The following is a 14,493-nucleotide window of genomic DNA, read 5'->3' as shown; positions in this document are numbered from 1 at the left end:
ATTATTCAAAATTGGAGATAGACATTCATGGCATGATACTTTTAAATTATTAGTAACAAACATTAGATCTAGGATTTTATTATTGTCATTCTGAACTCCGTTACGTTGCAGGAAACCATGAGAGAGCAAAGTGCTTACGACATAGATTTCGACGCTGGAGCTGAGATTATGCGGTATTAAAGTTTTATTATGATTTTCCCAAGAGATATTGGGTAGATTAAAGTCGCCTAAGAAAATAGTACATACAAAGTTTTTCTTTAAATTCATTGCGATTTACAAATATATCTATATTTATTTCTCTACATAACAAATTAAATTCCGATAGCAGTCTGATAATTGGTTCATTTTGAGCATACCTGGTTATGCAGAGGTCAATAGCAAATAAATCATGATGTCGTAAGTTTCTGGCTGGAACATTGAGTTCAATGCAACGCAATAAAAACGGACAATCAATAGTCCCATTGAGAACATCACGAATAAAAACTAAGCCAGATATCAATCGCCTACTGGCAAGAGTATGCAGACTGATCAAAAAAAGCAATATGGGCAATCCCCGATTATTAAAAATCATACAAACAGACAAAATTGGTTAATTCGTTGTAGTTCTATAAATAGAACGAAAACAGCAACAAAACCAAAGTTTCTTTGAAAACCGCCGTACCAAGCATAGCTTTAACACATAATTGCATACGAAGTATGCAATGTGTAAAAGATTAAAATATGCAAAAAGAAGGCAATTGGGAAAGACTTCACAACAGGCATGACGTAGCTGAATGCGTTTACAACCATTTCAACTATCGTAGGGGTGCGAGTTCGACTCCCACTCCCGGGAGAAAAGGCTTTGAAGAGATTTACAAGGTATAATCGAAACAGCTGTCGCCTTGTCCGTCCTGATGTCACGTTGTTTAAAATTTTTCCCAAATTATTAAATAAATTATAAAATTAAAAAATTGCTTCAAATAAATGTTTTCATACATTTAAAAAAAAAAAAAAGCAATATGGGCAATCCCCGATTATTAAAAATCATACAAACAGACAAAATTGGTTAATTCGTTGTAGTTCTATAAATAGAACGAAAACAGCAACAAAACCAAAGTTTCTTTGAAAACCGCCGTACCAAGCATAGCTTTAACACATAATTGCATACGAAGTATGCAATGTGTAAAAGATTAAAATATGCAAAAAGAAGGCAATTGGGAAAGACTTCACAACAGGCATGACGTAGCTGAATGCGTTTACAACCATTTCAACTATCGTAGGGGTGCGAGTTCGACTCCCACTCCCGGGAGAAAAGGCTTTGAAGAGATTTACAAGGTATAATCGAAACAGCTGTCGCCTTGTCCGTCCTGATGTCACGTTGTTTAAAATTTTTCCCAAATTATTAAATAAATTATAAAATTAAAAAATTGCTTCAAATAAATGTTTTCATACATTAAAAAAAAAAAAAAAAAGCAATATGGCCAATCCCCGATTATTAAAAATCATACAAACAGACAAAATTGGTTAATTCGTTGTAGTTCTATAAATAGAACGAAAACAGCAACAAAACCAAAGTTTCTTTGAAAACCGCCGTACCAAGCATAGCTTTAACACATAATTGCATACGAAGTATGCAATGTGTAAAAGATTAAAATATGCAAAAAGAAGGCAATTGGGAAAGACTTCACAACAGGCATGACGTAGCTGAATGCGTTTACAACCATTTCAACTATCGTAGGGGTGCGAGTTCGACTCCCACTCCCGGGAGAAAAGGCTTTGAAGAGATTTACAAGGTATAATCGAAACAGCTGTCGCCTTGTCCGTCCTGATGTCACGTTGTTTAAAATTTTTCCCAAATTATTAAATAAATTATAAAATTAAAAAATTGCTTCAAATAAATGTTTTCATACATTTAAAAAAAAAAAATGCAATATGGGCAATCCCCGATTATTAAAAATCATACAAACAGACAAAATTGGTTAATTCGTTGTAGTTCTATAAATAGAACGAAAACAGCAACAAAACCAAAGTTTCTTTGAAAACCGTCGTACCAAGAATAGCTTTAACACATAATTGCATACGAAGTATGCAATGTGTAAAAGATTAAAATATGCAAAAAGAAGGCAATTGGGAAAGACTTCACAACAGGCATGACGTAGCTGAATGCGTTTACAACCATTTCAACTATCGTAGGGGTGCGAGTTCGACTCCCACTCCCGGGAGAAAAGGCTTTGAAGAGATTTACAAGGTATAATCGAAACAGCTGTCGCCTTGTCCGTCCTGATGTCACGTTGTTTAAAATTTTTCCCAAATTATTAAATAAATTATAAAATTAAAAAATTGCTTCAAATAAATGTTTTCATACATTAAAAAAAAAAAAAAAAAAAAGCAATATGGGCAATCCCCGATTATTAAAAATCATACAATAATTATCATTAGAAAAAAATTATTGTTCTAGCCTTGAGCTCGAATCGTACTGTGTTAATGTTGTATTTTTTAAAGAAGTTTGCCAATTTATATGTTGCTTTTCCAGTATATGTCATAGTCGTCCAGCTATTATTTTCCTTTTCATTATTTCTTTTTGGTTCTCCATTTCTCCTTCTGAGCTTATCTACTAGTGCTTTTTTATATCCGTTGTTTGCAGCGATATTATATATGACCTCAAGTTCTCTCTTATATGCCTCTTGTGTAAGAGGTGCTCTTTCAAGTCTATTTACCAAGTGCCTTAATGCTGCATTTTTATGCTGTTGGGGGTGATTTGAAGTATTTTGTATTATTGTGTCGGTGGCCGTTGGCTTTCTATATATTTCATAGTTAATTCTTTTGGCTTCTTTATCAATATTTATCGTGAGGTCTAGATAGTTGATTCCTCCGTCTTTTTCGGTTTCCATTGTAAATTTTATATTTCCACGCTGCTTGGTGAGGTACGCCAGTACAAGCTCTTCGTTATTAGTAGTTAAAACGCATATTATATCATCCGCGTACCTAGCATAAAATGACACGCCTAATTTGGACTTCAGCTCCTGTATGTACTTTTCTTCCAGATTTTGCATGAACACTTCCATAAGAATTGCTGATGTGGGGCTTCCCATTCCAAGACCGTTTATTTGTCTATATATTTTATTGTCGAATTGAAAATAGTTTTGACGTAAAGTGGTATTTGTGATTTGCATACTTTTCACTTTGTTTTTTGTATTATGAACTATTGTTGAGCTAACTATGTCCAAAGTCTCCGATAGTGGTATAGATGGGTATAAATCTTTTATGTCAAAAGATACCAATTTGCTGTTCCTTGTCAGCTCTACGGTCTCAAGTCTCTCTATTAGTTCTGTTGTGTTAGCTATTGCATATTCGTTCCTTAGTTCCAGAGTATCTTTCAATATCGTTTTTAAATATTTGGAAAATTTGTAACATGGTGCCGATTTAAAATTAATGATGGACCTCATTGGCGTGTCCGGCTTGTGGATTTTTGGTAGCGCAATCAGTGGAGGAGCTGAAGGGTTCATTAGGACCAATCTATGTGCCATGTTAGAATCTACTATATTTGTTGCATTTTTTATAGCAACTTTGATTTGTTTTTGGTATTCATCTGTGGGATCCTCCCTCGTTCTACGACATTTCATTTCCTCTATGAGATCTTCGGTTTTGGATATATATTGCTCTTTTTCGATTAGCACAGTGGTGTTTCCTTTGTCCGCTTTCGTTGTGACAATATTGTTTTTCCTTAGTTTATTCCGTAGATTCTTTATTGTTTTCTCCTCTGTATTCGATTTTTGTCTTTCCTGTGGTTTCACCTTTTTTTTGATTTCCCTGAACATCTGTATTGCATGCTCCTGTTCTTCCTGTGGTATCAATGATATTGCGATCTCCGCATTTACAATCGCTTTCTCCGTATGTCTTACTGTATTTTGGTCCATGATATTGTGCTTCAGGCCCTTTTCGAGAAGTTGTGCCTCTTCCTTGGTAATGGCCACGGTGAGGAGAATCAACCCCGACATACATAATGTATGCCCTCTTCAATTGCAATGTGGAACCAACTCCTCTAACATCCCTCACTATGGTCCACCCCTGTAGAAACTGCAAGTTTCCTTGGACTCCCGTTAAAAGATATTGATACAATTTGTGATCGGCCGCGGCTATTGGATGGGGCAAAGCACTTCTACATCAACAACAACAATGACAGCTGCTTTCTTTAGTATCTGACCACCTGCTTTCACTACAGCGACCTGCTAATTTTATCACCTCCGAAAAGCGCTCTTTTATTAATTTCAAAAAGCTAACTGAGGTAACTGGGAAGGCTACACAACCTTCACAAATAAATCTTTATCTGCCCTCCTCATTCCGATTAATGTCCGACAAGACGAGCGTGCCTTACCCAAGGTCATCGCTTCAGCTTCTTCAGTGTCTATTTCAGCCTGTAGAATACCAGTAATCGTGCCGCATTTCTCGGCTGAATCTGCGAACTTAGCAAGAGAACGTGACCTGGCGAGACAACTCGCTTGGAAATTCTGCGTCTGGTAAATGAACACAAACGTGCCAAATTGGAGGACCATCTAAAGAACTGCAACAGGTCTGCGGTGTTGGTAAACTGTGGTCAACCGGCAAATCCTTCTCCAATCCAACAAAATACAATGACAAAGTATTTATCGCTATCGGCGATAAAACTTGATCGGATTCGAAGAAATGCGCGAGCGCCTTTTGCCGACAATTTATAATAAATCTTTCAGTAGACAAGGCCTGACGTCGTGCAAACACACGGTCACATAAACACGACGTGTCACCCATTACCATCACCCCCACAGAGGTTGAAGAAGTCATCCAAAAAGCCAAGCTCTATAAATCAATTGGCACAGACGGAATAGCTATGCTAATGCTAAAAAACCTTGGCGCTTAGGGAATAAACTGCATGTTTTCAACCTGTCGTTGAAGTCCTCTGTCACTCCTGAACAATGGAAGATGGCAAGGGTAATTCCACTACTAAAGCCTGGTAAACGGCCTAACTAAGGCGAGTCCTATCAACCGATATCACTCCTTTCGCCAGTAGCGAAGGCTTTGGAAACCGTCCTGCTCCCTCATTTCACGGCGAATCTTCGCCTAGCTACCCATCAACATAGCTTCCGCATAATGCATAGCACGACCACCTCGCTAAACGCCATAAACACTCAGATTAATTTGGAACTAAATCACCCTATTACGGTGCTCGTACTACTCGACCTGTAAAAGTTTTTGACACAGTCAACCACGGGATCCGTACGATGTGTCGAAAAAAAATTGTCGAAACACAAAAGGCCGAATCGTTAAAAACCTCTTTATACAGACAACTTTTTTTATCGAATTTAAAAATGTCGAAAAAAGAAAAATGACCGAAAATGACCGAAAAATGTCGAAATTGGTATACTTAAAGCAAAACTCCAAAAATAAAATTTTAAAGCAGAGTGTTATTATTATGGTGGTAAATTATGACAGCATAAAAAATAACTATAGTTGTAAAGTGAATGGTGGGCGTTAAGACGGCACCGATATAAAAAATCTGTTTCCTAATCACAATAATGTAATTTTTGGAAATAGTTTTCATATATGTAATGTAAAAAAAAAGATTGAAGAGTTATAGTTAACTCACAAAAATTTATCAAACTTCGAAAATTGTTTGCGAAATTTTTTTTTCAGTTAAATAAATAAAAAAAAATGTTGTCTTTAGCTTTAAGATTAAAAAACGTGTATTTAGAATATGATATGAAAAAGGTTACATTAAAAACTCAAGCGCATGCGTCCGCTTTTCTGTGCCATTTCATCTAAAACTTCATCAGCGGTAACAATTTGATCACGGTGGATGTTTAGTGATGCACAGCCATTCAATCGATTTTCACTCATCGTATTTCTCAAATAGTTATTAATCAGCCTAAGAGTTGAAAAAGATATCTCGTTCGTTGCTGTTGTTACTGGATTACAAGATTTTCAACAACATTTGAACATTAGGAAAAGCCACAGAATCGCATTTCTGTAATATTAATCATAGATAAACTGATAAAAAAAAAAACCGAAGTACCTGCTTCAGGAATAAGTAGAATTCATGCTTTTTGAGCCTATGCATGCGATCTAAAGTATACGTATATAAAAGGGAAAAGTATCGTATCTCTTTCTCATATAGCAACACACTGAGACAAATTTACAGCAATACAAAAGACCGAATCAAGAAATATGAGAGATCCGACACAATCTACCAAATTCCATGCAATGGCGACGGGTCCAACGTATGCAAAAAGGTATATGTTGGGACAACTAAACAAAAATTAAAGACAAGGATTTCCGGACACAGGTCTAACATCAAGTTAAGGAACAATGTCTCGGACAATAAGACGGTCTTGTCATCCCATTGCAATGATACTGGACATTTCCCTGATTTTGAAAATGTCATTCTGGACAAGGAAAATATTTATAAGAAGCGTTTTATTTTAGAAATGCTACATATTATGAACACCCCTAATGAGAAGCGAATGAATTGTAAATCTGACACAGAAGGCTGTGCGCACGTCTATCGAAATTTAGTGCTGAAACAACAACAACATACAATGTGAGTTGAGCAGTGTTCATCATACGACAGCGAATATCCCGCTACCCACATACTTGGGCGAAAACAACAAAAATAGCAAGCAGATGATTTGGAAGTTTGTTCTTATTGTTTGTTGTTACATATATTGTTAATTTTGTTTATACTTGACTGTACATGCTTTAAGAAAAGTTGTTTATACTTACTGTACTTTAATTTTGTTTACCTTTTCTCCTGTTTTGTCTTTGTTCATTCATCTGTTCGAACATATGATCAGTCGATCAGGTACATTCATTTGTGTAAGTTGTATTTGTTTATGAAATATGACCATATGTAAAATATCCACCTGCTATTTTTATGTTTGCCTAATGTTTGTTATTATATTTTGTGTTTTTTTAGTCCTGATGATGGTTTCAGATTGAAACCGAAATATCGACCAATGATATAAATTATAATACCACAAAATACATGGTGTTTTATTTATCCTTGCGGCCTTGAGCTCAATAATTAACCAGAAAGTTAAAATACACTTATAAGGCTATTAACGAAACCCAAAAATACGTATATAAAATCCAAAAGAAAGAAATTGGTCGAATAGAAAAAAAATTTATTTAAAAAAATTTATTTAATGCGTTTTTTACATTTTAAAATGTTGAATCGTAATTCCAAATTCTGAATTGCTGAGTCTAGAAATGGGATAGAAATTTGTATACGGTAGTGATCCTCCGCGTTTGTTTGCGCACTTTTTCTAGGCAAAATAATAGGGATTTCATTAGAAGAGCATTCTGCTTCAACTGTCTGGTACATATTCTTTTATATGTAGCTTGTCGCCGTGACGTAAGGGCAGAAGAATCATGCAAATATTCAGATGCATGGAGTTTTCATATTTGCCTTTTCATTCCGATGAATGTAATCGCTGTTGAGGCAAACGAGCAAACGCCTGAATTGATTATATTCACGCATGCAATAAGGGCGCGTAGCCGAATTACGAGACCCCTTTAGGGGTGAGAGGGGTTTCTTTAGGTATTACACCTGGTCACAGAGGGGAGGGGAGGGATTGGGGCTTTGTCACGTAGTCAATAATCTCTAGAAAATCTTGCAAATTTTTTGTGGAATTTATTTCGCGTCAAAAATTTCCATGAACAATCATCAGAAAAACTTGCACGGTAATGCAGTGGACGACGTGTCTCGCGTGCGACCTCTACATGTCCTCTCCAGGAGACCAAAAGAGATCTTATGTATCGTGGAGCAAAGCGCGGAGTGGATAGACGTCGACGCTGTCGACGAGGAAAAAATAATCACGTCTGAGGAAACTCCCGATGCTACTGCTCCCATAATCTACGATGTATGCCAGTGGCTTGATGCTGGAAGCGTATTCTTTATAAAGTTGAATTAGATGAAAAGAAATAAAAAGGAAAAAGACTTTATAAATTAAGTTGTTGTTGGAATATGTTTTTAAATACATTTTTTCTTCTTAATATTATTAACTTGTAATTATATGTATGCACGCACGCTTCGCGTAACGCGGCGGGTGCCGAATTAATAAAAACAAATATAAATCAAATAAAATTTTTTTAAGTTAGCAAAATATAATTTAAAATCATACTTATAAACTACGACGTGAAAACTAAAGGGGGAGGTGGTCTTAAAATATACTACCGAAGGTCACCGAGGGGAGGGAGGGGATAAAAAGTTGTAGAAAATGGGTCACGTAGTTTGGGTATGTTCCCTAAGTTGGTTGATTTTAAATCAATGTCGAATATGTTCATTTAAGCAAGTTGGATCATTGAACACGGTCATGTTGCCGAATGTAATCGATCGTTGTTGTGTTCGATTTTTGCTGTTCTGTGATATGTATGTAGATGGTCGTTAGGCAAATTTACAAGGAAACTTCTTTATGAAATTATAGTAAAAGTTAACATGTACATTTGTATATTTAATAAATTGCAGAATTATTATGAAACAGAATATGATTAAAATATATAAGTGTTCACTTCGTGCATACATATGCTTGCATATTAAAAATATAATATCATCAACAAAGTAAATACGTGCAGTATTATAAAGAAATTTATTAACATAGACATAAAAACATCAAATATTTGAATTGTAACGACCTAAAAAATCAAATGATCCTGAGGCAAGGGGGTTTAAACAATTATATGAATAGTTGGCAAACTTCGTTTCAATTTAAGAACGAAACCTCAAAGCCTAGGATAATTCAACAGGGGATACCACAGGATGGTGTCCTATCCCCGCTTCTGTTAAACTTCTTCATATAAAAGCTCTCTTCCCCACCAGAAGGAGCTAACATAATTTTCTATGCCAGCGACTGCACGATTATGGCAACCTGGTCCTTCAATAGATGAATTAGTTTCTAAAATAAACGGCAATCTCCCCGGTTTTTCTAGTTTCTTCACCACGCGCAACTTGGCATTATCACCATTAAAATCCTCCCTGTTTACGACTTTGGAGGAACAGATGACGCAAATATTGGACGTTCACGTCGATGGTGTTATGCTACCGACTGTCAGTCACCCAAAGAGCTTAGCGATAACGTTCGATAATACTCTCACCTTCAAGGCGCATGCCATCGAAATTGTATCTAAGGTACAAAACCGTAACAAAATCATCAAGTCGCTTGCCGGCAGCACTTGGGGAAAGAAAAAGAAACGTTGCTAATCACGTACAAAGCAACTGGCCGGCCGCTCATTTACTACGCGTCAACAGTTTGGTCGCCTGGTCCTAAAAGACATACGGAAAAGTGGCAGGCTGTCAAAATGCACCCATCAAAACTGCCACGGGTTGTCTCCTTATGACCCCTGAACATCACCTATATAGTGAGGCCAAAGAGCTTACCATTAAAAAGCACAATGAAATGCTAAATGGGCAGTTTTTGGTAAATTGTCAAAAACCGGGACACCTTAGCAAACAAGTGCTTGATCTAGCCCCTCCTCCAAGAGGGTTAAGGAACATCTAATAAGCTCTATGATGAGATCCTGCTTCTGCCAGCACAGTCGATTGATCCAGACAAGCATAAGAAGTCAATAGGCAAAATCCACGCAAAATCGGTAAACGCCTTTGCCAGGATGCGCCCGGTCAACCCTGTTATCAATATAAATTAAAAAAATTAATGTAAGGCGCGATAACCTCCGAAGAGATTTTAGGCCGAGCTTCTCTTTCAATTTGCGTCGTGGACCTCTTTTAATATTTCCTACAAATTGGCGGGACGGGAGCTACTTGTTTTATGCCGACTCCGAACGGCATCTGCAAGTTGCTGAGAGCTTTTTATGACAGAAATACACTCGGAGTGCTTGCCAAACACTGCCGAGGGACGACCCCGCTTAGAAAATTTTTTTCTAATTGAAAAACCTTATTTCTAAAATTTTGATATTGCTTTGCCCGGGGCATGAACCCAGGGTCTTCGGTGTGGTAAGCGGAACACGCTACCAACGCACCACGTTGGCCGCCAATATATACAATATCTTAATATACAATACCCGAACATTGTTCTGGATACTGTAAAAAGTTAAACTTTTACTTGTCCAGAATCAACACCGACAATTGTAATATATGTCCTGCATGCGTAGTCCCCCCACATGACACCAGCCATATTTTCAACTGTAATGTGGAACCTACGCCTCTTAACACCAACCTCCCTGTGGGCCGTCCCTGTGGAAACTGCCAGTTAAATGACTTTGATGACAATTTGTGAGTGGTCGGACCCATTGAATGGGACGTAGCACTGTTAACACAACAGCAACAGCGGACAATTAGAATTTTAATGGGCTGCTGACAGTTATGCAGTAATTTTTTCCTTTATATTAGTTCCGTTTAATGTTTTTCTGCCAATTTCCCTACAAAATTGGAGATTCTTGCAATCCACTTTTGAGTAACTTCCCGGAGAGGCTTGAAACTTGGAACACGAATTGAAACCCGATGAGAATGGGGGAAAAAATGATAGGTGGTCCACGGATTTGGAAAACTCAAAAAAAATTTTCTGAGCTTAGGAATTTTGCTTTCAAGTATTAAGGAACTTCCCGATACCCCAGTGACCAGAAACTTTGAGCATAGCTTCGGGCTTTACTACGTTGTAATATTTAAGATAAAAATGTTTTCTAGATGTGCCTGGGTTCAAGATATTTAAGTCTAGAAAGTCCATTTACCAAATGTGGAACCTTGCGACCGCTATTTCAGTAAGGTCCCTATTTACCAGGCATGCTTAACAGACGAAACGATATCATTTCGTTACGATAATTAACGTTAATAAACGAAACATGTCATTTCGTTTCGTATATTAACGTTAAGAACGTCAAATTAACGTTAATTTGGCGTTCTTAACGTTAATAAACGAAACGAAATGACTTTGTTTCGTTTATTAACGTTGATTATCGTAACGAAATGATATCGTTTCGTTTGTTAAGCATGCCTGCTATTTACAATATAGATAAATTGCGGATTGAATCAAAAACCCTACCACGGAACACTACCCGTGGCGCTAGACTTATCAACATCTTTTTATACAGTCAACCACGGCACGTTACTACAAGACTTGGAAGGTTCGTCCCAAGTGGAACCAGAAATTATCTGTCTGGTCGGCAGGCATCGGTGCAACTCAGGAAAGTAACATCTAAACCCAGAAAAATTAAGCAAAGGGTGACACACGGTGGTCCCCGTCAGAAGGAATCACCATTGTACCCTACGCCAATGACTGCACGATAATGGCTACAGGTCCCGGCCCACCCCTCGATGAACTATATATTAAAATAAACAACTATAACAAATGTCGACCATATTGGACATCCATGTCGAAGGCATTACGCTACAGACTGTTTTACATCCAATAATACTGGGTGTGACGTTCGATCTGGATCTAAATTTGGGTGAGCATGTAACTTCAATTATTCCTAAAATCCAGAGCCGTAATAAAATCCTAAAATCTCGTTCACGGATGGGTCGAAGTTGGACAGAAAGGTTGGTGGGGTCTTTTGTCACGAGCTAAATGTAAGCAGCATGTTTAAGTTGGCTGATCACTGCAGCAACTTCCAAGCGGAAGTTGCCGCGATTAAACATGGTTGAATTGGCCGGTTCATGAGGACCTCACATAGACTGAATCAGTCCGTAGTGTTCGCGATTAAGCATGCGGTGGATGAAATGCTTTCCAGTGCTACTGCGGCTAGGCAGTTTAACCTCTACTCTGATAGCTAAGCGGCGATTAAGGCCTTGAATTTAACTTTGCTTGCGATTGCATCGCACTATTTTATGATTAAGATTATCTTGGTCCCGGGCCATAGTGATATCCCGGGCAACTGCCAAGCGAATCTTTTGGCCCGCATGGATACAATTGAACCGGATGAAGATGGCTATAGGGATTTCGGGACTCCGCTGGCTACATGTGGTCTGCTCCTGCATAGGTAGGCCTCGATTCAGCTCAGCAAGCTCTGGGCGGACACCACCTCTTGCAGGGTAGCAAGATCCTTCCAGCTGGAAGTGGATGGCAGGAGGTCTGCCGAAATAACTGGGCTCACTAAGGCTCATCTATCAATGTTCATTTTGACAACATCTGAGGTGAAAGCATTTCGTTCATGACTCACTTTGATATCCGTAGGATCCGGTTGAGATCGATCTCATTAGAAACTAACGATTCTCTAAGTAGCTATCGCTACGTCACCGTTATTATCAGAACAGACCTTTATGCTGCCGAAGTGAGCTTCCATTTACAGGGCAGCTACCACCTAACATAATTTAAGGGCCTCATTCTCTAATACGGAAAGAAGGTAAGTTTCGCGTCAGAGATGAATAGCTAGTGTATTTGCACTATGTTATATGATGGAAACATGTCATTTGACAGTTGCTTTCGCCTTCCTGTTTGACATAACGTAAGAAACGTAAAATCCGAAAGAAAATGATAAAGAATACCATTGCTAGACGAAATCGTTTAAAGACGGATCGTTCGTCTGAGCTATCGTTCGCCATACAGAAGGAACCCATAAGAACTTATCAAATAAGAAAGTAAACTTATGGACTAATCTAGCATAAATTAAGTACACTTACATCCACACTGAAATACAAACGAATAAACAGCAATAAATAAAATTAGAAATACAGTACATCATCAAACATGTATATATTTTAAAACTGGAAGTTGTGAGTGTTGCGAACTTGGCTATAGTGTTGTCAAGTGCCTATGATATTTCATAGATCATAAGCTACGTAAAGAATAAAAAATATTAAGAAGCATTTAAATCACAATCAATAATTAAAGGTAAATTACATTTAACTCATTAAATCGGCCCTTGGAAAAAATTTTCTCGCGGGGAAAACCATCCAGTATATTTGTGTTGGCAAATACATACGGACAAACAATTTCCTGCACCCATGTGTTTATTTCTCACTTTCCTTTACAATTAATTTTTAGATGAAATAAATGTTAAAGAAATATGTTGTATTAAAATTAACGATAGATACTTTATTTTCTTAAAAGTGTTATGATTTACATCCCATCCCACTTATGTACATCACATTCTTTATTTCTCATTTAACAACCTTAACACTCAAAAGATATATTTTATATGGCAAAACAACTGTTTTCGGGTCAGCTAGTAAATAAACGAATATAACGATAAAGAAAAATATATATTTTCCAATTTCAAATTCCGATTGTAACAAAATGTAATGTACGTGTGTATTATTTTACTAAACATATTTGCAGATAACGAGTCTAGTTTCGACTTTCACCCAGAACTTGGTTAATAATTACAATATTCTGGATAGAATCGTTAGCCTTTTAGACGAGCTTGATATATCCAAGGAGGTAAGTGTTAATCGGTTTAATTTTCTACAAAAGTCTACGTATATAAAATAAATAAATTTAGGGCGCGATAACCTCCGAAGAGATTTTAGGCCGAGCTTTTCTTCCAATTTGCATCGTGCTGCTTTTAATTTCTTCTACAAATTGGCGGGACAGGACCTACTTATATTCCGGAAGCCAGATGAGTTTTCACTGAGAGCTTTTCATGGCAGAAATACACCCGGAGTGCTTGCCAAACACTGGCGAGGGGTGACCCCGCTTAGAAAAATTTTCTTATAATTGAAAAAACTTGTTTCTAATATTTTGTTGTTGCTTTGCCCGTGTGAACCCAGGATCTTCGGTGTGGTAGGCGGAGCACGTTACCATCACACCACGGCGACCGCCAAGTCTACGTATATGTATATTTTTGAATAGGCAATTTTTAACTTTAACATGAAAACAACATTGTCGTCCATTTAATTTGAGTAAAAGGGTTCACTGGGTTAGGTTAGGTTGAACTGGCCGGTCCATGAGGACCTCACATAGACTGAATGAGTCCGTAGTGTTACCAGAAATTTATTTTAGCGACCAAACTGAAAAATCCTATCCAAAACCAAGACCTGTGTTATAAAATAATCCGTCCTGTTGGCAAATATTAGACGCTTTCTAGGACTTAAATCACTTGCTGTTTCTAGATCTGGCAGCTGTATCACTCCCACGATCATGAAACAATCCAATTTAAAATTAAAAGTAGTCCACAATTAAAAATGAGAAGTATTAGAAAAATAACCTCATGGGAGTATTATAATAATGAACCACTTCTTAACCAACTGCGTCTATGTGATTTCAGTAATTTTGATCATATTGATTTGGAGAGTAAGGTTTTGCTGATAATTAATAGCATTTTAACCCTAGAATATCATACTTCGTCGAAACGACGACGCATGTTTTTGTTATTGGGTTTTCTCCTTAAATTATATGTTTTTTTTTGCTGATTTTATGTATAGATAATATTAAAAAGTTAAACTGTTTTTGTCTTTTTTCATTAAAATACATTCAAAAGAATTTATTAATACAAATTTAAACATCTTTTTTAAACAGGAGACATCCTTTGTATCCTTTTAAATATTACCGTAGTCGATTTGACGAAGTATGATGTTTACGTATTAAAAATAAG

At 37.1% G+C, this 14,493-nt stretch overlaps 1 protein-coding gene across 9 annotated transcripts in view; it reads left to right on the top strand.

Moving 5' to 3' along the window:
* Positions 1-14,493, top strand: part of Nup205 (nuclear pore complex protein Nup205) — a 797,639-nt gene that overhangs the window by 187,800 nt on the left and 595,346 nt on the right. For 8 of the 9 annotated variants that reach the window (XM_067782251.1, XM_067782256.1, XM_067782249.1 and 5 more), the window contains exon 3: positions 13,239-13,340. The exons of the other annotated variant lie outside the window; for it this stretch is intronic. In XM_067782251.1, coding sequence (XP_067638352.1) covers positions 13,239-13,340 — 102 coding nt within the window. The remainder of the gene's footprint in view (positions 1-13,238; positions 13,341-14,493) is intronic. 9 annotated transcript variants of the gene reach the window in all.

The sequence above is a fragment of the Eurosta solidaginis genome, chromosome 4 (genome assembly GCF_040869045.1).
Source record: "Eurosta solidaginis isolate ZX-2024a chromosome 4, ASM4086904v1, whole genome shotgun sequence".
Classification (NCBI taxonomy): domain Eukaryota; kingdom Metazoa; phylum Arthropoda; class Insecta; order Diptera; family Tephritidae; genus Eurosta; species Eurosta solidaginis.
This window is presented reverse-complemented; position numbering and strand designations above follow the sequence as displayed.